This window comes from Dermacentor silvarum, chromosome 6 (genome assembly GCF_013339745.2).
Source record: "Dermacentor silvarum isolate Dsil-2018 chromosome 6, BIME_Dsil_1.4, whole genome shotgun sequence".
In the NCBI taxonomy this organism is placed as follows: domain Eukaryota; kingdom Metazoa; phylum Arthropoda; class Arachnida; order Ixodida; family Ixodidae; genus Dermacentor; species Dermacentor silvarum.
Window position 1 is genome coordinate 72,575,350 of NC_051159.1, and position 27,721 is coordinate 72,603,070.

The 27,721-nt window shown below is 41.7% G+C and overlaps 2 protein-coding genes across 5 annotated transcripts in view; one reads left to right on the forward strand and one right to left on the reverse strand.

Moving 5' to 3' along the window:
- Positions 1–21,661, forward strand: part of LOC119455574 (roundabout homolog 1-like) — a 229,029-nt gene extending 207,368 nt beyond the window's left edge. Inside the window, exons 13-25 of the mRNA XM_037716974.2 lie at positions 301–472; positions 3,059–3,223; positions 3,733–3,760; positions 4,091–4,255; positions 7,233–7,395; positions 8,224–8,314; positions 8,439–8,501; positions 10,180–10,376; positions 12,899–13,250; positions 14,255–14,362; positions 15,073–15,267; positions 19,585–19,782; positions 20,380–21,661. Of these exons, the coding sequence (XP_037572902.2) occupies positions 301–472; positions 3,059–3,223; positions 3,733–3,760; positions 4,091–4,255; positions 7,233–7,395; positions 8,224–8,314; positions 8,439–8,501; positions 10,180–10,376; positions 12,899–13,250; positions 14,255–14,362; positions 15,073–15,267; positions 19,585–19,688 (1,803 nt within the window). The 3' untranslated portion in view covers positions 19,689–19,782; positions 20,380–21,661. The remainder of the gene's footprint in view (positions 1–300; positions 473–3,058; positions 3,224–3,732; positions 3,761–4,090; positions 4,256–7,232; positions 7,396–8,223; positions 8,315–8,438; positions 8,502–10,179; positions 10,377–12,898; positions 13,251–14,254; positions 14,363–15,072; positions 15,268–19,584; positions 19,783–20,379) is intronic.
- A 1,619-nt stretch (positions 21,662–23,280) lies between these two features.
- The window catches only part of LOC119455576 (PR domain zinc finger protein 15-like), an 86,880-nt gene continuing 82,439 nt past the window's right edge, over positions 23,281–27,721 (reverse strand). For all 4 annotated transcript variants that reach the window (XM_037716976.2, XM_049668872.1, XM_037716975.2 and 1 more), the window contains one exon: positions 23,281–27,428. In XM_037716976.2, coding sequence (XP_037572904.1) covers positions 27,284–27,428 — 145 coding nt within the window. In that variant the 3' untranslated portion in view covers positions 23,281–27,283. The remainder of the gene's footprint in view (positions 27,429–27,721) is intronic.

Consider the following 27,721-nt stretch of genomic DNA (forward strand, 5'->3'; position numbering starts at 1 on the left):
GTATTGATTGCTCTTCATCTCAACTCAAATGTATATGCCATAAATAAAAGAACATATGTATAGTAATCTGATCGTGAGTAGAATTGTTTTCCATTCTCCTGCCATGAGAATGTCTGTTTATCGTAAAAGCCCGAAGTTGAGAGGGAGTTAGCATTTTTTTCTCTCAGTAGTACAGCTACTTTTGTAAAGAACTAGTAGTTCACTGTACAAAGGCCTTATGCAGGGTAAAGGATGAACGCACTGAACAAAGCATAGCAAGAGCATCTAGCATTTTCAAAGAAAGTACCTTTGTCTTTGCAGGTGTACGTGAATGGAAATACCTCTGGCCTTCGTTTCAATCAAAGCACAAACTCCACGACCAACAACCTAACATTAAGCAACCTGAAGACAGGAGACATATATGAAGCACGCGTGGTTGCCATGACTACTGCCGGTGAAGGACCAACCAGCAGCCCCGTCCACTTCAAAATGGGTTAGTTCAATTGTTAAAGTGAAAAGCTTTCTTTGGGTCTCTCCCACATTTGTTGGTGGTCATACTTTCACCACCGGTACAAAGGCACCGATGCAAAGAGCGCGTGCTCTGATACTACCGAATTGCAGGGTTCCTTCATTTCCGAAAGCAAACTATTACAGCTCTTTCAAACACACATGCTGTTGGGCGAAAGCAATTGGGACGTCTGCAGGTTTAGATGTTGTGGTGGAGCGCTCTGGATGGACCAGCCCTCCTCTTCTCTCTCCGGCCTCACCCTATGTTGTGTATGCGGGAAAGGGCTTTGCCAGCAGGAGAGGAGGATGAGAGTCACCTTGCCTTCTGCGCCGCCACTCGCGCAGCTTGAGACAACAAATATATGACAAGTCAGTTTATATGTATAGCCACCTACACTACCATTACAGATTTGCTGGTTAGTGGTTCTGTTCTCTACGGAATTATGCAATGAAGCAGCAGGCACTACCTAAGAATTGACAATCATCGTCGATGGTTTCTGTGAATTTTCGAAACTCTTATCTGGTTTTAAAAATAAAAAGTAATTATTTGCTGTGGTCTACAGGAAAATGGTGTGATAGCAGTTAGGTAAAACTGACTTTGTATAGTACCTTGACTATTGCCACCAAACCTGTGGGGCATGTCATGTATCAAACAGGCCCTCAGACACACTTTTGCAAATGATGAGTGTGCTTGCTGCTCCTCGCTGGTCTTTGGAAGAGATTTTTGCTAAGTTCTCATGCGTTCACATAGCACACAAGATTTCTTAATAGATTTGATGTTCAAGTGCTGTCGCTTTTATAAGATTTAATGATTCTTCACCTGTCTTAAGTGGTACACTTATACACATACACTCTTGTAAGCCTAGTTTAAAGACTGTAGTCAATCACATGCAGTAGTTATGGCATGCAGTTGTGACAAATGTCATTTTCTGGGAAAGCTAGGTATAAAATAAAACAAATATTTAAAATACTTCCTACAGAAAAGCAGTATTTCACAAGAGCTCTTGAAGGAATATGGGCTGGCATCATTGCAGACAGTATGTGTGAAATGCCTAGATGTTAAAAACAGCATAATCTTCAAGTTCATTCTCTCTCCCTTAATTAATACAGTGTGTATTTGAGACTTCAGCTTGCTTAAGGCCTTACAAGTCATATATATATCTTTGTTCAGGCATTGAGATTGTAGTTGTAGTATCTTTACAATACCTTTTCAACTGCGTTCTTCAGTGCACACAAGCATTGGAATTTAGAATGGAAATGGTGCAAGAAACTGGACAAGAGAAACATTCACAGCACTGGCTTGCAATTGAAGGCTTATTTTGTCTGTACATATTTTGCTGCATGGAAAAGAGATCTTTATTTTCAGGTCAGCACTGCTGTGTCTACTTTTTAGAATGCGGCTCTTAGGCGCCCGTTCCTGTGACGAGCGTCGGCGTAACTGAGCGAACGAGCACAGCGAAGGATGAAAGAGCGAATGCGGAGCGCAGCGGGGGATGAAATAAGCGAGGAGGAAAGGGGAGGAGGAGAGTGCTGTGGAACCATGAGGAGGAAAGTGGATGAGGAGGGTATGGCGAAATCATGAGAAGAAAAGCGTATTGCGGCAGCGGTGGCTACGAGATAGTGCCAGAGTAGTAGCGTTGTCTAAGAGGTCTGTCTGCGGCGGCTGCTGCACTGAATCGCACCCACGCGTCACCCACGCGTTGCCCTCGGAATCTCCAGATTAGCGAGGCAGTCACGCTGCACTTCGCTCCGTTTGTAACGTGCCGCACGAGACAGGGTGTCCGCGCCAGCCAATATATCGCGAAATGAAAACACGTATAGAACTGCACTCAAATTTCGCATTAGGGAGCATCGTAATCGGCGGTGATGTTTTTTTTTTTTTTTTTTTTTTGGGGGGGGGGGGGGGGGAGGCTGCTTTCGTTCTATATACTGTGTACCAACTAGCCGAAAAACCAAATTATTTTAAAGAACAAACATGAAATTTAGCTGTCTTAAAATATGCCACCTTGTCAAGACAAAGAAGCACTGCTCTTAAACGTACGTGTGTGCAGGCATTCCTAGAAGGCAGTATTAAGGTGCCTCCATGCTAGAATATAACCAATTATTCACACCCCATTTTTGTATTTTTGTGAATACTGTTATAGTTCAACTGCATTCTAGATTATCTTCAATAATTAAGTTCCTCAATTAATAAAATTTTATGGAAAGTTTTCTTTTCATACCTTGCAGTATGAGTATACTCGGCAATAATTTATTTCTTGCAATAGTGCAAACTATCTTTAGTACCTTTAAGCCGTTTCAACACAAGCTAGTGATTAAAAAACTATTTCGGAACTAAGCGGGCTCTCAAGTGAGCCGTTTCCTGAAAGCACCAAGATACAGCAAATCTGCCACAGGATCGCTGTCACTAACATCTGGAGGGCTGTATAGTACAGGTATACAAATGCAGCTTTTCGTATTTTAGCTTATTGTATATGTATTTATGCAACCATTGATACTGACGTTACAGGTGTATAGCTTATATAATAAATCCATGGTTTGCTATCCTATAAATTTTTTTTGTACATTTCAGAAAGCCCAACGTCCTCAACATCACTTTCTACTCCCATTCAAAACATCATGACACAGGCATGGTTCATTGCACTTTTTGGATTCTTGTTGCTGGCAGCAGTCACAATCTTCGTGACACTTCTAATACGGAAAAGACGGCTGGAACACACAAAGACAATTATAACAGGTAAGTACTATTTGAGATGCTCGCAACTTTTCTTAAATATATATATATGTGTGACTGAATTTTTGAATGAACTAAACATATTCAGAAGGATGAGAGGCACAACTTTGTGGTTATCTTCAGTTTATTTGCCAAACAGTTTTGGTCGGTGGACCGACCTTGAAGAAGGTCCTTCAAAGGACTTTAAGAAAGGTGAACCAACCGGTCCAGCGACTGAAACTGTTGGGCAAATAAGCCGAAAATCACCACAAAATTGTCCGTCTCATCCTTTGATATATATACATATATATATCAAAGGATGGCAAGAACAACTTTGCAGTTATTAATTCTTACCACTCATTAAACTAAAATATGCAGAATGTATAACTATAACACGATAAATCAGATCTCGTCACCAAGCTGTAGTGTCCTGTAGTTCTTAATGCAAAGTTGTCATGCTTGGCTTATTATGTTCAGCCACCCTGTTTCTATAAATAAGCAATTATATTTATAGCTTTTTTTTTCTTTCGTAGCTCCTGTACATAAGCAAGAAGACATAAGGTGAGTAGTTTTGCTGACTTTTTATTTCGGTTGTATTTGACATTTCACACCTGACATTGATATGAAACAAGGGTTCTTTCTGCTGAGCTAGGAGGTACATGGCTAATTGCTGCCTACTTTCGAATACGACGAGGACATCATGGCAGCTGTGTGTGATGTTTCGCATGTGCTTTCCTCATCTGGTTAAGCTATTGCTTCAGCATGACCAAACTAATCACTGCAGCTTTCAATTAACTCATTTTATCTTTGCACACTCAGAAGCAAAACAAATTACTCTGCCTGGCATGAACATAATTAATTTCTAATTCTTCTCCTCTCCTCCAATGCCAGAAATTGCTTCAATTCCTTCTCTAGTCCTGGGGGCCTGAGCCCTCACGAAGCCTTGTGGATTGACCATAGTGCCTGGAGAGCTTCTGACTCATCTAAGGAGCCCTTCTGTGAAACAAAGGCTGTTAACAAGATGAGCAGTGCTTTGAATGATCTTAACTATTCTAGGTGAGCCTTTTCTGGCCTTTAACTAATTTCTGAAGGTGCTCATTACCAATTACATATTATACCTAGTTGTCAGTGCAGCAGGTTGACATCAGCTCAGAGAACAAGGGTGCCTGTAGCAAACCCTGTTGCTAAACGCACGCCAGGTAAGAAAGAAAGAAAAAAAACTTAATCAATTAAACTGGTTTTTATCACAATTTTCAGTTAAGCTTGCTGCATGCTACCTATTTGTGTGAACTTTTTCAAATTAAGCTTTGTACACAAACCAATTACTTTATTTTCGAATATTTTTTGAGGCAGACTATGGGAAGAAATTTTGTATTAATTGGGTCAAACACTATTCTGCTAAGCTTTAGTGCAGGTCAATAGGTCGCAACGTGGTAAAAGCTGCATCCCTAATACTTAATTCCATTGTGTACTATCTGAATGTAAATCTGGATATAAACAGCAACCCATTCAAATGTCCTTGTGTAATAGTCTGAAGATATGAAGCAAAGACAACATTATGCTAAGCATAACATTTGACAACTAAGCCATGACAGCGCAATTTATTTCAGTTCAATGAGTTTCATTAACAGAATGGTTACTGAAGGGAGGTAATAAAAGAACTGTGATTTATTCTACAAATAGTATATATATATATATATATATATATATATATATATATATATATATATTAGCATTCATGCAAAAGGCAAATATACCACTTGATTGGTAAGCAATATTCAAGTAAAATGTGCTCTAAATACAGTATAGACCAGTTATAACGTAACGCGCCTTATAGTGCAGGACCGGATATAGTGCGGTCTTTTCAGACTCTCGTTAATTTTCCCATAGCACTCCATGTATACACGTATCGCTTATAGTGCAGTTGCGGGAAACAAAATACCGGTTACAGTGCGGCTGCCTGAGAGTACGGAAGTCAGCGGAGACGGCGAACGCTCCCCTCAAACGGGCGCCCCAAGGAGTGCTCGAGGAAGGGAGACGAAGTGAAGGAGAAGGGCACGTGGTGCGAACGAACAGCCAGTGAGGCTGAAACCAGAATCTTGAGTGTGAGTTGTGAAATATCACGGCGTGCAGCCACGAAACTGCCAACGCCGGCCAACGCTCGCTTCACGATAACGGCAGTAAACGAAACTTCAGGGAGCGGGCGGCGCCGGCACTTCACGGCGAAGGGCGCACGCGGAGACCGTGGAATGTGAAGGAGGAGGGCGGCAGGAAAGCGGATTTCGCCTCGGCACCTCCGTCGCTTCGGTGGCTCCCCCCGTCCTCCCTTGTAGCTCCCTCACTTTCGTCTGTCACCGTGCGCGCCCGCCGCCGCTCCAGCCGGCCCGGCGCCAGCTCCCCGAAGTTTCGTTTTCTGCCGTTATCGGGAAGTGGGCGTTTGCCGTCGTGGGCAGTTTCGTTGGCCGGCCTGGGACAGCGCCGCTCCTTCCCTCTGCGCCGTAGCCCCGTAGCCCCGTAGCCGCAGCGTGCAAGGTCAACACGTACGTGGCTAGAAAGTAGAGGAAGTATAAAGGAGAAAGAAGGGTTCACTGCCATTTTCTACGCGTGGCTACGGTAGCGTGGCTAAGACGTCGGCACGTACACGCATGTTCCGGTGCAACGCAGAATCGGCGACCTTGCCATTTGAGGGAGGGTGAAATTTCCGCCGCGTTTTTTTTTTTTTTTTTTTTTGCGATAGCAATTATATGGACACTTCCACCGCATTTCTGCCGTCGCCGTCGTTGTCGCCGTCGTCGTCGCCGTCGCCGTGAGGTTCCGTATAGATAAAATCTTCGCCGCGCGCCGTATGCCCGAGCGGAAGCGGGGACGCACGCTGTCACGGAGAGCGAACGCACTCAATCTTCCACGCGCAAGCAAGGAAGCGGGAAGCGAGCGCTGGAGGGAGCGGAGGGGGGGGGGGGGGGGGGGGGGCGCATTTCTACTCTGCCAACAACCGCGCTCGTCGCTCGCTGGCACCGTCTCTTATCTCCACACGGCTCTGTCTGACCTTTATGCGCCGCTCAGTTTCCGTTGAAGCGATAGACCGCACGTACCTTCGCTCGCTGCGGCGTATATGCGCTTGCTGCCAGCGTTTTGACAGTCGTTGTCTGCAGTCATTCAGTGTGATCTATTCATGTTTGTTTGTGCGCGCTCACACCACAGTTAGTAATAGTCGGGCCACATTTTCCAACGCACGCTACACATGCAATGCTGCCCGGATCGGCAGTGCAGCGCTACAGGTGTGTCCCTTCGCACGCGCTGCCCATGGGCAGCGCTTCTCATAAACACCACCGTTTCACACGCGCCTTCTCGTGGTCATCGAGTCTCTCTTCATGTCGGTCTACTTACGCTGCAGCACACCTGCTTACTTAATCAGCTCATGTTTACTACAATTCATATTGCTACCAAAGCCGCTCACCTTACTTCGTATGACATTGCTGTGTTGCTATCGCATTCATTGCTTCGCCCTTAGGGCGAAAATGTGACATTTTTTTTTCCTTTCTTTTTTTGTTTTGTTCGCGCGCGACATTGAGGGGTCTCTCCTAAGCTTTTACTCTATGGCGGTGCCGGAGCAATGCCGGTCGGAGGCGCCGCCGCGTGATTGGGTTCGAATTAACGAGATTCGACTGTAAATTGAAGGTAAACGTTCTAGCCGCATTCCTCGACTGCTGCATACGCGTGGCGGCTCGGTGCACATGTTTTGCATATGTGCGGGCCTTGAAAATTGTTGTTTTGGTTATAGTGCGGTACCGCTTATAGTGCGGATATTCGCGACTCCGGCGACTTACGTTATAAGTGGTCTACACAGTAGTGTGTATACCAGAATTTACACACGATAATCAAGCATTCCTTTTCTTTAAACTGCTTGTGCAATACACATATTGAAACGTTGGAAATATAAAAACTGTAGATGTTAGTTACGCCAGTAATGATATAAATTCTTAATAAAACATCTCTGCTTACGGCTTTTTATATAATATTTCTATGCTTACAGTGTCTACGCACCTTTAAACTGTGGCATCAATGCCTCAGACTATGCAGAAGTGGACACTTACAACATGACATCCTTCTACAAAAAGGACATTCCTTCTATCCCAGAACCTTATGCTACTACGGCGCTCATAAATACTTCATTCCAGAAGAACTTAAACGGTTCAGTAAGTGAAAATTTTGCTTTTTTCATACAGTCATTTCTCACTTATCTGTGGGGTCATTGCTTAAGGCAATTCACCCTATCATGCGCCCAATCTTTCCCAACGTTCTTCGGAAATGACTTACTAGGCTGACATAGCATCCACATACAATCGCTTGAATACCTTCATTATATCCTTTATTTTTATTACCATTTATTATTTTATGCTATATCAGCGAGAAACATCTTAGATTCACTTCGTTATATGGAATAATTCATTATATTCTTGTTCGTTATATCGAGCTTAGAGAGTACCACGCTAATTCTTTATTGCCTTCTTGCTTTCATACTTCTGATCGCCTTTTATAATGTATCCAGAAAGTCCTGTCTTTTCTCCTGCACCTTTGCGACAATGTCCGCAACATTAAGTGCCCCTCGTGAGCCTCGTGAGCCATAAATGGTCATGAGCTGTGACTTTCTTTGTCACTTGATGTATCTTATAATTGCCATAAGGTAACACACCACAGTAAATGAAACTTGGTAGAGCACATCTGTTCGTGCTTACAACGTTATATAGCTGATATAGGGTTATAGACCTTTTGTCTTTAAGGCATATCGTTTAACCTCATGGAAATTTCCAAGAAAGTTATGTAAAAATGTGGCTCACAAAAAAAATTATTTATTGTGCCTGATAGGAAAAATCAGTTTTGCGTGGCTTCTTGTAATTTCAAAAGCACTTATATCACTAATTTCAAGATCAAAAACCACAAACTGGTGCACATTTCACCTCTTTAACACTCTGGCAGGCTCTCACCAAATGCATTAAAAAAGTGCACATTTTGTTTCCTTACAGGCTAAAGATAGTCGCAGTGGAAGCTCAGCAGAAGAAAGGAGCCGGACATCAGACAAGGTTTTTGATCTGGAACTGAAGCAAACAAGTGAAGGTACATATTGATCAGAGTTGTAACAATCAAGGAAGCACTTAGTAGTCACAGCTGCATATAGTGGCAGACCTAATACTTGTAAGAAATTGCTTGTTGCCATGATTCACTGCCGATAATGTTACAGACCAGCTGTTGGAATTGGACAAGCTTGCTAGTCCAACCAGTGACTCAGGGAGTTACACAACAGGTGAGTTACTCATATATGTCTTATTTTGATTGGACATTAATTCAACAGCTAAACCACATTCAGACCTCACATTTGATTCACAGAGAACCTCAAATGTCCCAAGGCAATTAAAGTACAGCATGTGGCTTATTGGCATCCTAAGTTGGTTCTATTTAGGATCCATTTCAACAAGTTATAAAATGTTGAATATTTGCCCAAACAAAAATAAGACCAGATATTTGTGCAGCTTTCATGGGACTCTGCAACAAGGCACATTATTATAATTGTAATAAAGCGATCGCTAAAGCCCACTCTTCAGCTGCAGTTTATGCATTGCTTTATGCCAGCTTACACAGTAACGTACAGCGCAGACCACCATAAATAGCATCACTATATCAGAAGGTCTGCCACCCCTTCTCACCTGCTTCCAATTGCAATCAGTTCAATCATTCAGTTACACCTAGACAACTGCTAGCATGCACAGGAATGCTAGTATATGGAAGCACACAGCTGTTTTTTTAGATGTCTGGGCAGGTACCTACATTTTCTTCCTCTCTGTTTTTACCCCTTCGAGGTGTCTTTTCAAGCACATAGTATGTATACACGAAACAGTACCGTGTCTGTAAGGAGAATGCTATAAAATCTAGAATCTTAGCAGTTCTGGCCTCCATTGTTGTACCATGCTAAACATTCTCTGTGGGCTAGCCCACAGCTGACTGAAGTTTAATAATGCCTGAAGTAGAATAATGCTTCTATACATTATTCTGCTTCAGACAGCATCTTAGAAATCCACTGTGAGCACATTTTCTAGCAAGTGATGACCCCACTGATAATAAAATATATGCATTCGAAACTGACGTTGCATCTGCTAGTAACAGCTTCTAAATAAATGAGCCTCTTTGGATGTTGCATCTGCTAGTAACAGCTTCTAAATAAATGAGCCTTTTTGGATTAGAAATGACTTGGTCCACCTTTCATCAAGTTTACTCGTAGTTGCACTAGGACAACTAAATAATCATTGATTGATTGATTGATTGATTGATTGATTGATTGATTGATTGATTAAAGCACCGACCGACCGAGTGAACAGTTGATTGATTTTAATGTCTCAAAGCAACACACGGGCTATAGCATATGCCATTGTGGAAAGCTCATTTTATCCCCTGAGGTTTTTAACACAAACTCAAACTGTAGCACATGAGCGTTATTGCAATCTGCTCCCATAAAATCATGCCACGGCAAGGAATTTAACCCCCCTGACCTAGCTCAATCCGGACTATGAACTAAATCAGTGTCAGAATGCCATAGCCACCGAGTCAGAGACACGTAACCATACTAACCATGAAATATGTGGCCATTTTACCTATATGGCCCCAACACATGCTGCACTTTGAGGTTTTACTCTGCCTCCAATCACAGGAACTTATGACTGATAGCTGCTCTTAGAAACAATGAATGGACCTATGATATCATAGAGAGTTTCAAATGCCTGCCATATTTGCTTCCATAATTGCTTTCCTGTTACTTCTTGAAACATCTCCACATTAAATGGCAGTGGCAGTTAATGTCGCTGCCATTAATGTCACCATTCACAAATAAGTAAGCCAGGGTACCCAAGGCTGAGCCCACTATTCAATAGAATACGCTGTGTCGACTGGCATACATACCATGACTGACTACGTGCCTTCTGCATTTACAGATGAGTACGGGATGCCTGTAAAAAAAAGTCGCCAAAAGTTATCACGGGGACGAGCCACCTCCAGAGGACCTGTGATGAATTGGTCCGAAATCATTCCTCCACCCCCTCAGAAGCCACCCAGTGACGTTAGTTCTCAACTAAATACTCCTGCATCCCTCAGAAGGACATCACCTCACAACGCACAGCTCACACAGAGCGTGAGTGCTGCCTCAGTCTGTGCTTCATATGCTCCTGTACTTGTAAAATGAATTTTTTTTAGCCGCGTACATTCTCTTGATTTTATTTTAGCAGCGCAAATTCTTTCCTTCGTCCTTTATTCCATTCTCAGTCACCATTTGTTATCAGCCATCACTCTAGCTCACTATTTTTTCTCTTGTATGGGCATTAATATATGTAGACAGGTTAACCAGATGAACCAGCGCCAAGTTGCAAACAGCCCTGTCAAAACAAGTTCAAGTAAGCAGCATGGATTGATTAAGTATAGCACAAATAAAGTAAGTAAAATAGGTGTCTTATCTGAAGAACTCATTTCAAATACTAGCTTGCTTAAGTTACAAATGCATTGCATATACAGTCGAACCCGGATATACCGAATCTGATGGGGATCACAAAAAAGTTTGATATATAAGTATTTCAATATATAAAATAAAAATTGTTTACAAAAAATTTCAAGGGGATTTTACTGCTATTCCTTATACACAATAATTCGTTATATGTGGGTTCGATATATCCGGGTTCGACTTTATATTATATTACATGTTTCCAGAGATCTCTGAATTTGTTATGACCACTGAAAATAGCTGCCATGAGTTATAGTCGCCAACATTTATCAGAATACTAACCAATGCTAAGTTATGACACTGGAATCCCTTAGTTTTTGCTTTTTGTGACCTAGAAATGCGGTTGTGCAGAAAAAGACTTTAGCATGAAAGTACATCAAATCAACATGTTTAAATATAAAAATGTCATGAAAGCCCCCCATGAATGTCATAAAAGCGCCCCAAAACCATAAGAAGTGAATGATGAATTTCTCATTCAACTGGTTAATCTTGCCTAAGTGAAAACAAGCTTAGAACCTTTCAGATAAAGTGAAACTGGTTACTCTGATTAAAAAAAGAGCTTGTCCAATCACAAAAACCTTTCACAGAGCTAACATTTTATAATGAATGACCCTGTCATTTCAATGACATCATCAAGGACCCTTAGCTAGCCACATTTATTAAAATGGGATGCCCTAGATATTAAAACACTGACTGCCTCAGACATACAATATAGCAAACAGTCTTACGATTAGAAAAGTTTTGCAATTCCTTCTTGTTGCAATTTTTTTTTTTTTTTTTTTTTGCTGAGTGGTTCACTTATGCATGTGCAATTCAATTTTCTGTACAAATACATGTGGACAAAGGTAGCTAGCTTTCAAAGAATAAAGTTAGAAGTTTGTGCTTCATCCCGATTGCTTATGCTTCGCCACATTTGTCCACCAGTATATCTGCGCACCAGGTTAAATGTCTTGTTTATGGAAAAAGTAAAGTGCGTGTGTCGTCGTCCTTCCTTTGTGTCCCTGCTTCATTGACTCTCTTTTTTCTATGAGTAAAACATAATTTAACTGCTTATTTTTTCTTTTAATTCAAGCAATTAAACCACCTGAAATGTTCTATTTTTTTATTTATTTTTTTTCACTGTTGCAGGACAATTACAATTGTAGTGCATGTATGTTTGCACAGCTATGGTGCACTTTTATTCTAAACTTCTGTTCTGCCTTGAATGCTTTCTTTTTGGTAAACAGAATAAATACAACCGAGGTCAACATCTGGAAATCATCAGGACGATGTGTCTTTGTTGCCCACATGATGTTCTATAAAGGAGCCAAAAGACAACCAGTGCAGACTTGTATTCATTCTACAGCAGGCTCACCTTCATGCATTTCATCCACTGCACTATTTTAACTTTCCTCTCTCCTATTCATTCTCTTACCCTGCATGCAGTTCAGGTGTCCACTCAAAAGTGAGACAGTTATGACACCTTTTCTTTGATACAATAAGTATTCTTCTACTACATTAAATTGCTACAAGTTCATCTTGGTTATATTTACTGCATGCAACCAAGAGCAACTAGGCATATACCAAGCACTACTGGACTCTACTGGTGTATTCTTTTACATATCATGATGTAAGAAATATATTTATATATTGTTCACCAGTTTTGTGAATAGGACGTGTACCACTTAGAGGATGAGAAAGAGGAGGAACATGTTTATTTCGATCTTACTCTTGTAAGGAGACATGAAACGCATGTAAAAAAGGGAACGGTATGTAAATATGAAGGACAGAAAGTGTTCTATGCAATGTTGATGTACTTTCTCAGCTTTTGCATGTAAAGAATCCAGAGGAGTGAGTTCAGTCCAACCTTACACGGTTGCATGTGCTTCTCTGGCTATACTTGCTGATCGAAACTTCAGCATAGCGAGAAATTGGGCTAGATGGTGTTTGTCCATCTTGTGATGGGCTGAAGACGACGATTGTAAAAGGACACACCAGATAACAACAATGGAAAGAACCATGTGCGCTCTGTCGTCCCTGCCTGATGCGTCCTTTCGTAGTTGTTAGCTGTACTCAGCACATCGCTACAAGATGATTGAAACCTTTTGGCTTAGGTATTTCCCAATCAATTCCATAGAGGGTATTTACATCTCACACAAGTCACGTATCTACCTTTCCAGCTGCAACAAAGTGTAGTCCAGCCATCCAACAATCTGAGAGGAGCGCAGGGCGCTCAGCGACGCCCAGCGCCTTCACCTAAGGGTTCCCTAGAACAAGCCAGCAACAGCCTACGGAGCCTCTATGCAGACCCCTACCAAGGGGGCCCTCCCTTCCAGCCCAGGGCAACAAAATCTCTCCTGAAGCCTTTACAACCACAGCACATACAGCAGCAGCAGCAATATCCACAACAGATATTCAGCAACCCATTTATGGACCGAGGTGTCCAGTCATCATTGTCATCGCTCATCAGCGAGCCCACATCTTTAAACCCTGCCATGGAGCTATCAGGTCCACGGCTAGCCACTCTTCAAGGTCAGAACTGTTGTTCAATGTTTACCAAAGCTATCTGTTGTACAGTGTTGCAGCAGTGTCTGCATAAAAGCAGGATCAAGAGTCACCATCGAACTTACGAAAAAGAAAGGAAGTCAGCTTAATCTTTCTAATGATTTTTCGAAAATCTAAAATGTAAGTTCTGAGAAACTCAGAGGGAAGAATAAATCTTGGAAGAAGCTCGTGAGCCCACATTCAAGAAAACTTGAGCACAAAGCAGCAAATATTCACATAGTGCTACAAACATCAAATGCCAATATTTTCATGAATCTATGTAGATTTTCAACACTATCCAACACTTAGGTTTGTGGGAAAGGGTTTTTATGTAAATAGTATTCAGACTATTATTACATTCGGCAGTAAGGTTATTCAGCAGTCATTCAAAGGTTACTCTCAATTGTTTTTTAGTCTTTAGGCATTTGCCATAAACATTACAAATACAAAAAGTGCACCTACCTAAGCACATTGTAGCTTTGCTATAGCTAAGGTATGGTACAGCATTTTCTTTTGGGAAATTTACTTTGAACTGAATGGAAGTCCATATTCTAGGGAACTTTGTCACAGAAAGAAGGTACAGATAGTCAGATGTAAATTTTGTTACGTTGTTCAGCTATTGCATGCAACTGCTGTTGCAACGGATTTAGCAAATCACTCTATTCATATGAACTTGGAAGAATGGTCCAGCTACTAATTTTGTTTTCTGTCATGTTATCTTGAATTTTATTAAATGGTTTAACCTCTTTTTAACTGTTTAAACTCTGTTATAACAGTACTAGATAATTTTCCTATGGTATTCTCAAAAACTTCCCCTTCAACAATGCGAAAAAGTTCCTAGATTCAAGGACAAACTACTGTGGTATGAAGCACTGCAGCTGCAGCAAATTGCATATTTGGCTGTAGTTTAATTATCATTAAAGCACATTAACTGCTGCCCACACATATGAGAGGAGCCTGCCACCTCTCATCTGGAGCACTGTTTTTTCCAGGCCACATCTACCAGCCAGCAGATGCAGAGTCTGATGCAGAGAATGCGTCACAGCCACAGTCATTGGAGTCTAGTGTTGCGGGGGACACAGATTATGCACCAAGCCACAGTAAGTGACAGAGTTGCTGAACTTTATTGCAGTAATATGAGCTGTTGGAGTTTTCCTACAGAAAAGCATCCATGTGCAGAATAAATATTCCACATATTGTTTTCTTTTGATATATTTCCAGTACTGCACCATTCTGAGAGACTCTGTGGATGAATTTTATATGAAGTCCACATGATTCTTGTAGAATTCGTGCAGAAACATTTTGTAATGGTTGGACAGCATACGAAACGTTTTAGCAGGGTTTGTTAGGGCCTTAATGTTTCTGTGCAAACGGCGCGCAAAAAAGTGTAATTGTTATCATAATGCAAAAAGGTAAGGTGTGCAGACACGGACACAAGAGAAGTGACAACACGAGTGCCGTGTTGTCCACTTCTCTTCTCTTGTGTCCGTCTCTGCACGCCTGAAGACAACGCGCGGGTTCAATTCTGTCGGGCATCGTAGAAATTTAATGGAACATTTTTGTCATTGTAGAGCGGCACATACCCAGTCGCACATACCTAGAGACCTTTGTTGGCGTCAATGGTTCATTGAACACATATCCAGTGCCGCATCCCCAGTAATCCATGTCGGCATCAAAGAGGTTCAATGCAGTTCGAGACATAGACACCCCCGAAAAGTGCATGAAGTACCCAAAGAATGTTAATTGCACTAAAAACAATATTCAAGGTTCTCAGCATTGATTCTCCACGCTGTGGGCTATCTTTACACAGCACCATCCTGGGCCAGCACAACGGAGCAGAGCAACAGCTCTTGTACAAGCGGCTGTTCTAGCAGCGCAAGTTCCTATGACGACTCTGTCTACAAAAAAGGGGACTTCGCAAGTGCAGTAATGCGGGCAGCGCAGAATGCGGGGTTTCAAGTCAATGGCTCGGTCATCTCTACAGCAGCTCCGACAGCAGTGCAAGGTCAGTTGTATTCATACACCTGAGGAGAGCATCCAATGCGAGGCAAAATGTTCAACATGCATACAAACTACAAACCTTGCAAACCTGCCACTAGTTACAAGAGACAAAGACATTGAGACCTTGGCTTTACTGAGTGATTGGTTCATGAGGTTTAAAAGGACACTAAAGAGAAAAATGGGCTGTGCTGTATTAGTAAATTGCCCTTCCACAATACTAAAAGAGTCATGCTAACTGTGCGAGGAGACCTAATGAGCCAGAAAAGCCACAAGTATGAAAGACGTATGGCAACACCTTGTTATAAAGCTCCCACATCAGCTCACCACAACGTCATGGATTTTGGCAGCATTCGCTCAGGCCCAGCTATTTGTTTATCGGTAAATAATTGTATTTTGAAGGAACCAAAGACCGAAGCTAGGAAAGTTCGAGAACTTTTATTGCACCACAAAGGTCCAAATATGAAAAATACAGTGTAGTCCGCTTATAACGTAAGTCGCCGGAGTCACAAATATCCGCACTATAAGCGGTACTGCACTATAACCAAAGCAACAATTTTCAAGGCCCGCACATATGCAAAACATGTGCACCGAGCCGCCACGCGTATGCGACAGTCGAGGAATGCGGCTAGAACGTTTGCATTCAATTTACAGTCGAATCTCGTTAATTTGAATCAAATCACGCGGCACCGCCATAGAGTAAAAGCTTAGGAGAGACCCCTCAATGTCGCGCGCGAACACAAAAAAAAGAAAGAAAAAAAAAACTTGGCTGAAATTTCACCCTCTCTCAAATGGCAAAGTTGCCGATTCTGCATTGCGCCGGAACATGCGTGTACGTGCCGACGTCTCAGCCACGCTACCGTAGCCACGCGTAGAAAATAGCAGTGAACCCTTCTTTCTCCTTTATGCTTTCTCTACTTTCTAGTCACGTGTTGACCTTGCACGCTGCGGCTACGGCGCAGAGGGAAGCAGCGGCGCTGTCCCAGGCCGGCCAACGAAACTGCCCAGGCCAGCAAACGCCCGCTTCCCGATAACGGCAGAAAACGAAACTTCGGGGAGCTGGCGCCGGGCCGGCTGGAGCGGCGGCGGGTGCGCACGGTGACAGTCGAAAGTGAGGGAGCTACGAGGGAGGGCGAGGGGAGCCACCGAAGCGGCGGAGTTGCTGAGGCGAAATCCGCTTGCCTGCCACCCTCCTCCCTCACATTCCACGGTCTCCGCGTGGGCCCTTCGCCGTGGTGCCGTGCCGGCGCCGCCCGCTCCCTGAAGTTACTGCCGTTATCGTGAAGCGAGCATTGGCCGGCGTTGGCAGTTTCTTGGCCCTCGAGCACTCCTTGGGGCGCCCGCTTGAGGGGAGCGTTCGCCGTCTCCGCTGACTTCCGTACTCCCAAGCAGCCGCACTGTAACCGGTATTTCGTTTCCCGCAACTGCACTATAAGCAATACGATACATGGAGTGCTATGGGAAAAATAACGGGAGTCTGAAAAGACCGCACTATATCCGGTCTTGCGCTATAAGCGGTTACGTTTTAAGTGGTCTATACTGTATGTTGAAATCCATGACATCACACTAACTTATCAGGCTTTTAGTGCTCGGTTTCGGTCCAAAATTCAACAAATGAACATTTGGCCCTCATTTTCTCTTATACTGATCAACCTTTTAAAGCAAAATTAATGAAAGTAGACTTTTGAAAGATTGCTTTATCAGTTTAAACTGAATTAGTGCTTCTCGTCTGTGTCCCCTTAATGTCCCCAAGAAACACAGGTACTATGAGAGATGCACATATTAGAGCGCTTTATGTGAACCCCTTCAGGCGCTGTGTCACAATTATGCACACCATGCATTGTGCGTTGAAAGCAAAAGCACTGATGAAAATAAGGATACTTAAGGTATGCTGTAAGCGTATTGAAACACTTCTTGAACCTGTGCTGCAAATTTTAATAAAAAGTGTAAAATGTTTTAGTAAAATTATCTGGAAGGTAAGTGACTGGGTATTTGCTCTCAGTGTCAGTAGGTCGTCATGTAGCAGGTTTACTTCTTTCAGTGTCCTTCACAATAAAGTGAGGCATGTTTTCCAGCTGGCTGGATAGGAGCTTTCTAAGTATTCTAGACATGAAATAGCTGATGTTCTCATACCCGACATTCCTCTGGAGAGTTCTTGCATATGGCATCCAAATTTTCTGAACTTGAAAAAGCTCGCTAATGAATTAAAAATTTTTTAATCCTTCCTGCAGTTGCACGAAGCTTTTCATGATCAGGAAAATGCAAAATAAGTGGTGGAAATTTTTCAAGGGAAAGAATTCGTTGATGCTTGAAGGGGTTTCATAGAGTTTCTTAACATGCAACCAAAGTGCTGTACACAAGCGTTCGCAAGGCATATCTCTTGGAACGAATTCTTAGGATGTCACCAGTTGCTGGATCTTAATATCCAAAGTGTGCAACGAAATACAATGGCATTGCAGTTATTTATCACTTCATTGCATAAAATGCCATTTTGCTAAAAAAGTAAGGGGAACAACAATCCATTTTTACTTCAAGTTTGATGGCACATATCTTGAAACTGGTGAAATCCTCAAATGCTTTGCATCCAGTCCTCAAATATGTAACTTGCAACATGTGCTGTCAAGCAATTAGTTAAAAACCTAATTAGTTCGTTTCTTAATCAGTCATTTATGCATTATGATTTCTAGTGCAAATAATGCCTACCTATTCAAGCAATCTATTTCAAGGATTACGATTGTGCGATTTGCCACCAGCAGTTTTAAACACTTTTAGGCAGTTTAAAAAAAGAACAATCGGTATAAAATAAACGCCATAAGAGCCACCGGAAGCTAAGACACTTTGTACTCGTCTAATGCATGCATACTTGCACATGTTCATAAGTACTTATTAATTTGACTGTGTTTAAAAGTCCCAAAGAGTGTTTTGCTCCCTTTATACATATTAGACATCTTTTAAAATCAACTCTACTTCATATAAAAATACATTACAAGAAAATGAAAGAGAAAAAAAAAAGAACAGAACAGAAATTATGACAAAAAGAACACAATAATTATTGCAAGATACAATAGTCCATATTTGCAGTATGCTATAATTATTTTGTGTTCTATTCGAATATATTCATGAAAGATAAACTGAACATTATGGGAGCAATGAAATAGTACACAAGCACACCGGGCACCATGTGACAAGCCACAAGGTGCCATATGTGAGCATATACACTATGGAACAAAATAAGAACTGTACAACAGGGCTGTAAAGAATCCTGTTTATGTTTCACAGGGTGCCAATGTGAATTTCCTACGAGTTTAACAGTACACCCCCTTGCTAGCTGCAGCTGCCTTATTCAGTTTCCTATATAATCAGTGCACTTCCTGCACTTGCTGTTTTTTGGACCTTTCATCTAAATCCTGGTTAAGAAATTACCGTTCAAATAAAATTTCATGTCTTGCTAGAGTTGGATTTGAAGTCAATTGAACTGTTATGCTTTGCGATAACTGAAATGTAACCAGCCTACTTGTGATGCTCACTGCCTTGAGGGCTAGTGTTACAATAACTTGCTTTGATTATTCCAAACTTGCCAAATCCAGACACGTGTTTCTTGTACCCTGCTAGGTAATTCACCAGTAGACCTCGAGATCAATTGCCATAAGCTTATAACAGGTGTAGTCAGCGACAAGGCAAGAATGCCGGGCTCTCTTCCCAGAAACACCTGCCATGCCTGCATTGTCTCTCCGCAATCACCCAAAATAGCTCGCTTGCAAATTGCAGACACACAAAGAGTAGGCATCTAAGTGGTTCAGCAACAGCTAACATGCCACAGGCACACAGAACAGCCAAGATCAGCAACTGCAAGAATGAGGACTGCTCATAGCTCAAACACATTTTAACAAAATGAAGCGTGAAAAGGGACTAGGAGGGAGATTATCCAGACCACGTATGCAAAGAATCTCCTCGCCATCTCCATGTTAGCTGAAACAGCAAGGCACACACTTCAGTGGAGAATGTGCATTATGAAAGGATGTGTTAGACCCTTCACAGCTTGCACACGTATCACAGTGCAGAACAATGTAAGGGTGATAATATATGTTGCTTGTGCCTCACAAGGAAAAGAAATGAGAACAAAACTCGGACAGGGTTATTGGCTGGTGCCTGTGTACATGTTCCCTTTGAGGTGTACTTACCACCAACTCCTTGACCTCTCTCAAGAGCTACATAGCTCTTTCTGCTTTGTCAGAAAAGACACCTTGCTCTGCGCTGTATTATGTAATTTCAGCTAAGACAAGTGATACTGTAGCCTGTGCTGAGCACGTGGTGTTTATTTTAGGGGCGCCGTACAAGCAGCAAAGCTTCCCAATATACGACGACCCTCCTGACATGGTGACGCCTCCAAGCAGATCAGGGACGCAAAGCTGGAAAGTTGTCAGTTGAGAGGATGTCACTTCCCAACCTTGCCACTCAAAGAGCTTGCCTATAGGTTTTTCTGACAATGAAAAGGCTAACAGCGACTCAGGCAGGACATAAGGTAAGCGGAGTGATCATGCTTATTTTCATAAAATCAGTATAATGATGCACAGTTGCATACATCAAAGTTGTTGATTATCAGACAGGTTGCGCTGTGCAAAAGAAGTGTACTCTGCACACATAGTATAAGCAGTATAAACAAAAGTTGTGCCTCAGGACTGCTGATTAAGTACTGATTATTTCATAGGCTGATATTCATGCAGGACTACTGATGTGAAGTCACACCAAATAGTTCTCGAAACCTCAAACTGAAGTCCTTGTAGAGCTAGAATGAACTGGTAAATCAACTATAAACATAGTAGCTCAGTCAGCCAGTGCACAAAATGTTCTGCGCACGACACTGTATAAGTGTTCTACAGGTGTGTCAGTGCATAGGATGGCCCAAAATAATCTGCAGCACTCCACTATGGGGTCTCTCATAGCCAAACTAGTATACTGCTTCAAGACATTGAACCTTATCAGTGATCAATGACACACCAGGTGTTTCAATGCAATAGAAAAATATGAAGGTATTAGAAAAATACCCATTTTCACAAATTGCTCAGGGAAATTATTTAGCATTTGGTTGGTTCATCCTTATAATTTCTTCATTTTTCAGTGGACATTTGAACCATGGGTCAACATGAAAAGTGTTGATTTTCATGCAAAGGTTCTCCTTTACCCTCAACATGACAATGACAGCTGAATGTCAGCCCTGTGTCAGAATTGCCAAATGAGACCCTGCCACAAACGGATGCAAAGACGAAAAGAGCCGGAGAAAAGAACTCCTGCTTCGACCTTGATGTGATTTGCTGACCAAGTTCCTTCTGTTGCTGAAAAAAAGAAGAATCTTCATTTATGTGACAAGTCCACCAAAGTATGCAAGCGGGTGATGTGATGTGTGCCAAACAAGGACATGCCGTGCTGCAATAATGAGAAAATTATAGGATGCGCCAGAAGAAAAGACATTGTACAGTGTGTGTTCACGAGATGTGCGAGTGAATGAGCGTGTGCATGTGTATGTTAAGTGTAAAAAGATATGAGAGTATCTGTATAAATGTACATGCACAATGGCAGACATTGTTAGTGCCTGGCACAATCTTACTCAGCTGCCACATCCCAGCATATCAATGGACAGAACTGTGCATTTTGTGATGCTTCACGAGTTGCAAGTTACAGTAAGTGGGTATCACATGACTCAAAGGTATAGTGTGGGAAAGACAGGCATGAGCAATTAAAGCAGATGCAAGAAACTCATTGAGCAGTTCTGCATTGTGCACCAAGACATAAATTCCAGGCCTGCCTTCTTCTATGCTGTACCTTGGAGCCATGTTTTTTTAATGGTTGAAACAGCTCTCTAGGACACTGTTCCTGTGCAGCACAGTTTCTGTCCAATTCCTTAGTGGCCATTGGTTGGTGTACAGGCAACAGCAGCATGTCAAGCAAGCAGTATGCCCTGCCGCTTCTTAATTTATTGTTGAATATTTCATTTTAAGACAATGATAGTAGAAGCAGAAAGAGAAATGTGCATATACAAAGCGAAAAACAGTCACCAGAAATAAAAGTCACTGTTGTCTATCTTATGAAACTGAAACAAGTGTGTCTCCTAAAACTGAAAATAGCACCTACATGTAGCTTAAAGTTCAAATTCAGCAAAATTTAGCATCAAATAAAGATATTTGTAGTGATAGTGTAGCTACAGAGAGGGCTCAGCGCAATATTTTGTATGTGAAACATGAAAAGAACAGAAAAAATCCAATTTTATACTAAAACTGACAAAATCACAGCCATTACAATTTGCTGGAAGTGATGCAGAACCCAGACTAGGCCTGACCAGAACAGATGTGCCTGCTTGTTGCTATACTCACATCATGTGTGATGCACACAGCTCCATTCCATGACACTTTCCAAGTTTTACCTGAACACTGCTTTCAGACTATCGATACCAGCACATTTGTGTGCCATAATAGATAAGTTAATGCCTATGCCACATGGATAGCATGTCTCATTCATTACTCACAAAAAGAAGGAAACACAGCCGACACTTGCTGGTCTTCTCATGTGCAATGCTCTAGGTGCAAATACAAATGGCAAGGATGTGTAAAGAACTTAGATTTACAGCTTCAGGCATACCATACACATCAAGTGACACACTTTGTGGCAACTATTTAGCATGCAAGTTATGTGCCGTGTACACCCAGAATTGTCACATGGTCAGGTAGGTTTTCGTGTATCCTATGTGGGTATGCATTAAAAGCTGCAATAATCTTAAACAAAACAAAAAAAAGTCGCAGTTTCGCCTGAAATGCGAAGCTTTGATTGCGATAGCAAATTAGTAGACCGCTATACAAAGTAGGCTTAGTAGCTTTATTGGCCAAATGAACTGCTGCAAACATTCGTTTACTAACTAAATTAACAAGCACGGTGTCATGGGTGTATAGGGGACATGAACATATTCACTCGATGACCGTGGACACTCGCTGTCAGAACGCTAACATGATGAAGTGCGGCCAGTAGCGGCAAGCAAATTCCCCCTTCGTGCTGCCTCTCGCTTCAACAGGAACTAGGCACGCAAGAACACAGCACACATGAGACCATCAGCTATCTCGGGCTGGCTAGTCTTCGAAACTACTGTCGATTACCTCCAAGATAGGATGCGCACTGCCACGCCATGCCCTGCCAGAGTACTGCACTGCACTTTTGGCTCGAGCTTGTCTGAAAAGCGGTCCATGGGAGCAAGAAATTTTTTACGAAATAATTGTTGCGCCGTTTTTGAATTCGAATTCGCAGGAGTTTTTCTTTATCCAAATACATATGACTTCATCAGCACTAACAGAGCAATTCGAGTTATCCGTCAATTCAAATTAAGAGATTTCGAATTATCGAGATTTCACTGTAGTAACCTTTTTCTCAGGTCTCACAGTGCGTAAACTTATGTGGTTATGCATGTACCAGGGGTTTTGTGTAACTTGAACAAAACTTTGAAAACAGTGGTACTTTTAGAAGGTTAAGGCCCACAGCATACCTTTCGCAGTGCTCTCGAGTGGTTTGCCACATTTTCAGCTTGTGTGCTAGGCTAGTGAACAACGCAAAATTATCGAACCAAGTTTCTAAGTGTTCTCACAAGGCACAAATCAGTTGCTTATGTGAATATACATTTTGCACGTTTTTGCAGGCAAATATCCAACTGATGCTGCTTAAGGTAGCAGACTTGAATATAACAAATTCGCAAAATTTATACCAGGGCCTCTACCGCTGTTACTGCCACTGGCTCTTTTTTTTTTTTCTTTTTTTTTCTTAGGTGGCATTAAACTCAAACTGTTAGCTTTACTAGACTGAGAACATTCTGAAACAGCAGTCTAGTCCTACTGTGGGGCTAACAGTTATAAATAAATATGGAAGCAATACATTTGCCCTCTATTTTCGTCGTCCTAAAACCGAAACTTTAAAAATTAACAAATTGAAAATTGTTGTAAATGCATCAATGTCAAAAAGTCCACAGAGATCCACTCACAACTGAGAGGGTTCAATGAGCTTTTATTAAATGCAGGAAATCATAAAATTTAATTCAACAATCCTAACATACATGGCCATTCACCTTTTACACAGCTTTATAGCATACAAGAACATGCATACCAATAAAAAAAAAGGAGCCCAGTAAAAAAACAAAAAAATGTACAGCAAGCATAACATATGCATCAACAACAGTGCCATGTGCCAGAGTATATTACATAAAAGAGGGAACCCAGGTAACAGAATATTGCTTTCCAGATTCACAAGCTGTTGCATACGTGTTACTCAAATATACATGCACCAGACTTGCGAAGGAGTTCACTGCAGATTATAAGCAGATAAAATGGGAAAATATTTTTATTGTCATGTTTTTTACTGTCATTTATATACATGGAATTTTCCTTTAAGGAAAGCAGGTAAGTGTTGTAAGCCATATTTGCCTCTGTTGTATATAGCATCGAATAAGTCCTAGCCAGGTTTGCAGGATGAACATTGTAAGACGTAACGAGACGCTAGTCACACCATTTATTTAGAAAATGAAATATTATGCCACTTAGGCAAAGCAAGTGCTCCAAAAACAAGCTGCATTCTTGAATGATCACTGGTAACATACAAATTCCCTTAGAGTGCACAGATAAAGGCTTAGGAGATGCAATACTACAGAAAACTGATGTTCTTCAACTTGGAGGTAAAACGTTGCAGTTGAACGGGGCAAAACACTTAACGACAGAGCAATTTCGCAAAGAGACATGGACAGAGCAGGCGAGATACACAAGCGCTTGTGTGTCTCACCTCCTCTATCCATGTCTTGTTGTGCTATTGCTCTGTCATCATGTACCAACAAGCCAGCATAAAACTTGTTCGAATAAGGCAAGGCTGGAAATGAAACTGCATCGGCATCTCAAAACCTAAAAATACAAGGCCTTTCACACTTATAGTTGCATCCACAAAAGATAATTCAGTCTTTATTGAAGGCATTTTCACGTCCCAAATCTGCACTGTAGGCTATGAGTGGAAGTGTCTAAATTGGTTCTTGACCTCCTTGGGTCCCTCACCAGGTTTGGACATTGCAAACAGACAAGTGCAGACAGACATGTATGCCACGAAAACAGCTAAGAATTCAGACAAAATCCTTCACGGCCATTTTCTAAAAGTAGCGTGGCTTTTTGCCAGCAGAGTGACGACACACATGTGGCTGCAGTGAGCAAACAGCCAGCAGCAGCAGCGAATGACACGGGGATTCTCGTGAAATGCAGAGCCCCACGTGGAGTGTGAAAAACTGCACTTCCATAAATGGCACCACACAAGAAAGAGACGGAGGCAGGGGTCATGACGTAAACATCTCGTGGGAAAGTAGCTTGCCTCTTCGCACCATTGTTGAAAGTCTGATTTGCTCTAATATCTATGCTATTACTAAACTATTTCTTAGAATTCCTGGAATTGTTATGGCTGAATACTCCTAGGATGGTGCATCACAGCTTCCAATGTAAAATCGAAATTTCCAAGGGGGCTTGATGAAGGTCCCTTTACGTCGAGCTGTTATACAGGTCATTACGAGACTCTCCCAGACATATTGATCGACATCTTGAGCTTTCTGTCCATCAGTGATAATTTCAGTAGAATGACCACAAAGGCAAATATAGCCTAGCACAATAGCCTTTTTTTTTTTTACAATATAGTACAAGAAGAAAAAAAGAGGGGAGTCGCACACATCACAATCTATGCAATTTTCTAAAGTTACAAAATATCACAGAGTTTTCACGGGATCAGTCAGGATGAAAATGAGATGCATTTCGGAAATGAAGAATGAAAAACAGCGACGATATGGGCACAGAAGTGAACATCTTGAAATTTAATCACCTCTGGTCCCTCTAGGACAGAGCACATATGATAGAAGTGCTGCTTGTGAAAGATTTACTCTTAAAATGCAATGGCATTGACAGGATTAACCACCTTGGTCTACTATGCAAAAAACTTCATATACGTGATGAGAAAGGTCAACTTGAGCGGACATTTTCACATAGATCAATACTTTTCAATCTGGTGTCGCTAAAAATAGCATGAGGAACAGCACACAGAACAGAAGAAATTTAGGAAAATAGCTCTTCAAACCCAGCACAAGGTATGCTCAGCCAGGACGGCATTGTTCCCATTGGGTCCAAAATACCAAAATGATGAAAATTAGTCTTTACATCAAATTCTTTATGAATGCTGATTGCAATTCATGCACTGTGGACTTGTTTCATAGGGTCCATGCAGTTCTCTTCAATGCACTGGCCGGAAAAGCAGAGAACAACATTGGGAATTTGTGACCTTATGTATGTACAAGTTCAGCACTTCAGAAGTACAGTGTGATACTTTAAGACACACAAGACGTAGGGTGGCCAGCATTTGCGTTGAGGCACACTAAGGGCAAATTCTCGATCAGGCTAGACTGGTAGATTATCATTCGAGTTCGTAGTGGTCGTGACGAAAAAAAAAAAAAAGATTCCAATGGCTTTTGAAAAATTCCAAGGCCTCCTCCAAAATAAAGTCACAGTTTCACCGGAAAGGCAAAGCATTGATTTCGAGAGCAAATTAGTTATTAGGATTAATGTGTACCTTAATCTAAATACGCAATAGTTTTCACATCTTGCCCCCCTTCAGGATGTTACCGTAGTGGCAGGGGATCGAACCTCCGACCTTGTGCTCGGCAGCAGAATGTCGTTGTCAGTGGTTGAACCACCATAGCAAATATGAATTAAAAGATGGGTTGATGTAACATGTTGATTTAGGCTAGGTGATATAGGTTCACAGTATTTAACAGCACAAGAGATACTTTCTTGTCCTGCATCTCGCATTGCTAAATAATGCTATGAAAGGGTAGATAGATGGCATTCTAGCAGACATCAAGAGGAAAGAGTGGACTTAATTAGGTCTTGTAATGGAACATGTAACTGGTGGTCTAATGGAATTGCAGATCAGGTGGCAATGGAATTGAAATGCATTAGAGGGCAACAGGGGACTAGGCAGATTACAAGATTAGCAAATTTGCAGAGATGTGATGGACTCGGATGATGCAGGACAGAAGTAATTGGAGACCCTTGGAAGAGACCTTTAACCCGATAGCAGAATTGAAATATGATGATGATGACAATGATTATCTTGCGTGCTCTACATGTCCAGCCTGACTCACTCTACTCTTTAGTATCTCTTTAACTTAATGACAACAAAGGGATATCACCGCAGGGTGTCAGTCTTTATTTTTGTTTTCTTAGCTGCTCCTTGGCTTTCAAACTGGGCAAACACTAGATATGCAGAATTCACACGTGTGAATAACAATGAGAGTGTTGTCGACTCTCTGGTTGAACATTATGTACACCTTGCAAACACAATCACACGAGTACACACTCAGTGAGCAAAAGATGTACATAGTGAATATCAAGGACAGAAGTCGAGTCACAAGCTAGGCAGTCCCCTGCAAAGAATGGGGAGTTGCAGCTATGTGCATTCCTGGTCAAAAACGAACACACAAAAATATCACACGTGTACACACACACACACACAAAAAGAAGACAGCTGCCCATTTTCTTGAATGTCGGTTTTTCCCTACTTGTACTGTGTGATAACAGCTAATAAGAAGCGAATAACTGCACATAGACAAAAGCAATTTTCCATATCAAGTGAGGAGGTTGACATGCTACACATAAAAAGAAGTTTCCAGTCTTAGCTGCTTACAACACAGGAAAGTGATAAAATGTAGAATGAAAAAACGTCAGCTACATCAATGACTAGAATTCCTGCACCTGACGAGAAAGGAAGCAACATGTGCACTGAAGAATAATTAAAAACGTGTATATAAAATAACATAAATCAATGCATGAAACAAGGCTTGCACTTTAAAAAATGGCATTTCTCTACAATCTTCAGGTGAGCAGGCAGCTTCCCTTCAGCCTTGCAGAAATTTTATAGTGATTTTTTAAAAATAGATAAGCAGCTGCACAATTGATGGGCTACACCAGGAATGAATTCTACGTCGAAACAAGTTCTTGCTCAAAGGCTTCTTCGCCTGGTGCTGAAACAGACACAATTGTCCAGCCAGCTTGAGCGTTGGGAGTAACCACCACATCGGCGACTGAAACTACAGGCACATCAGTGTCACCTTCACCCGTTGCGCTGCAAGAAAATGACAAACAGGATGTTACTGAAAACTGCCGACTGCTAGAAAAACTTCAACTTTTGCCAGGCCTCGTTACAATGAGGCAATTTGGAAAAAATATGAGAAAATGAGCCTTTGGAAAAACTGAGCTTTTGAAAAGTAGGGTCTGCTCCTTCCTAGATCATGCAGATACTGCTAGTTGCACCTCTGCTGCCTCAGTGCAGTAGTTCCTCCAGAAAAAAACATCTGCCGTAACATACAAAAAACACCTATTTTCCCCATGGTAGGGAAAAAGTTAATGTAATTTCTA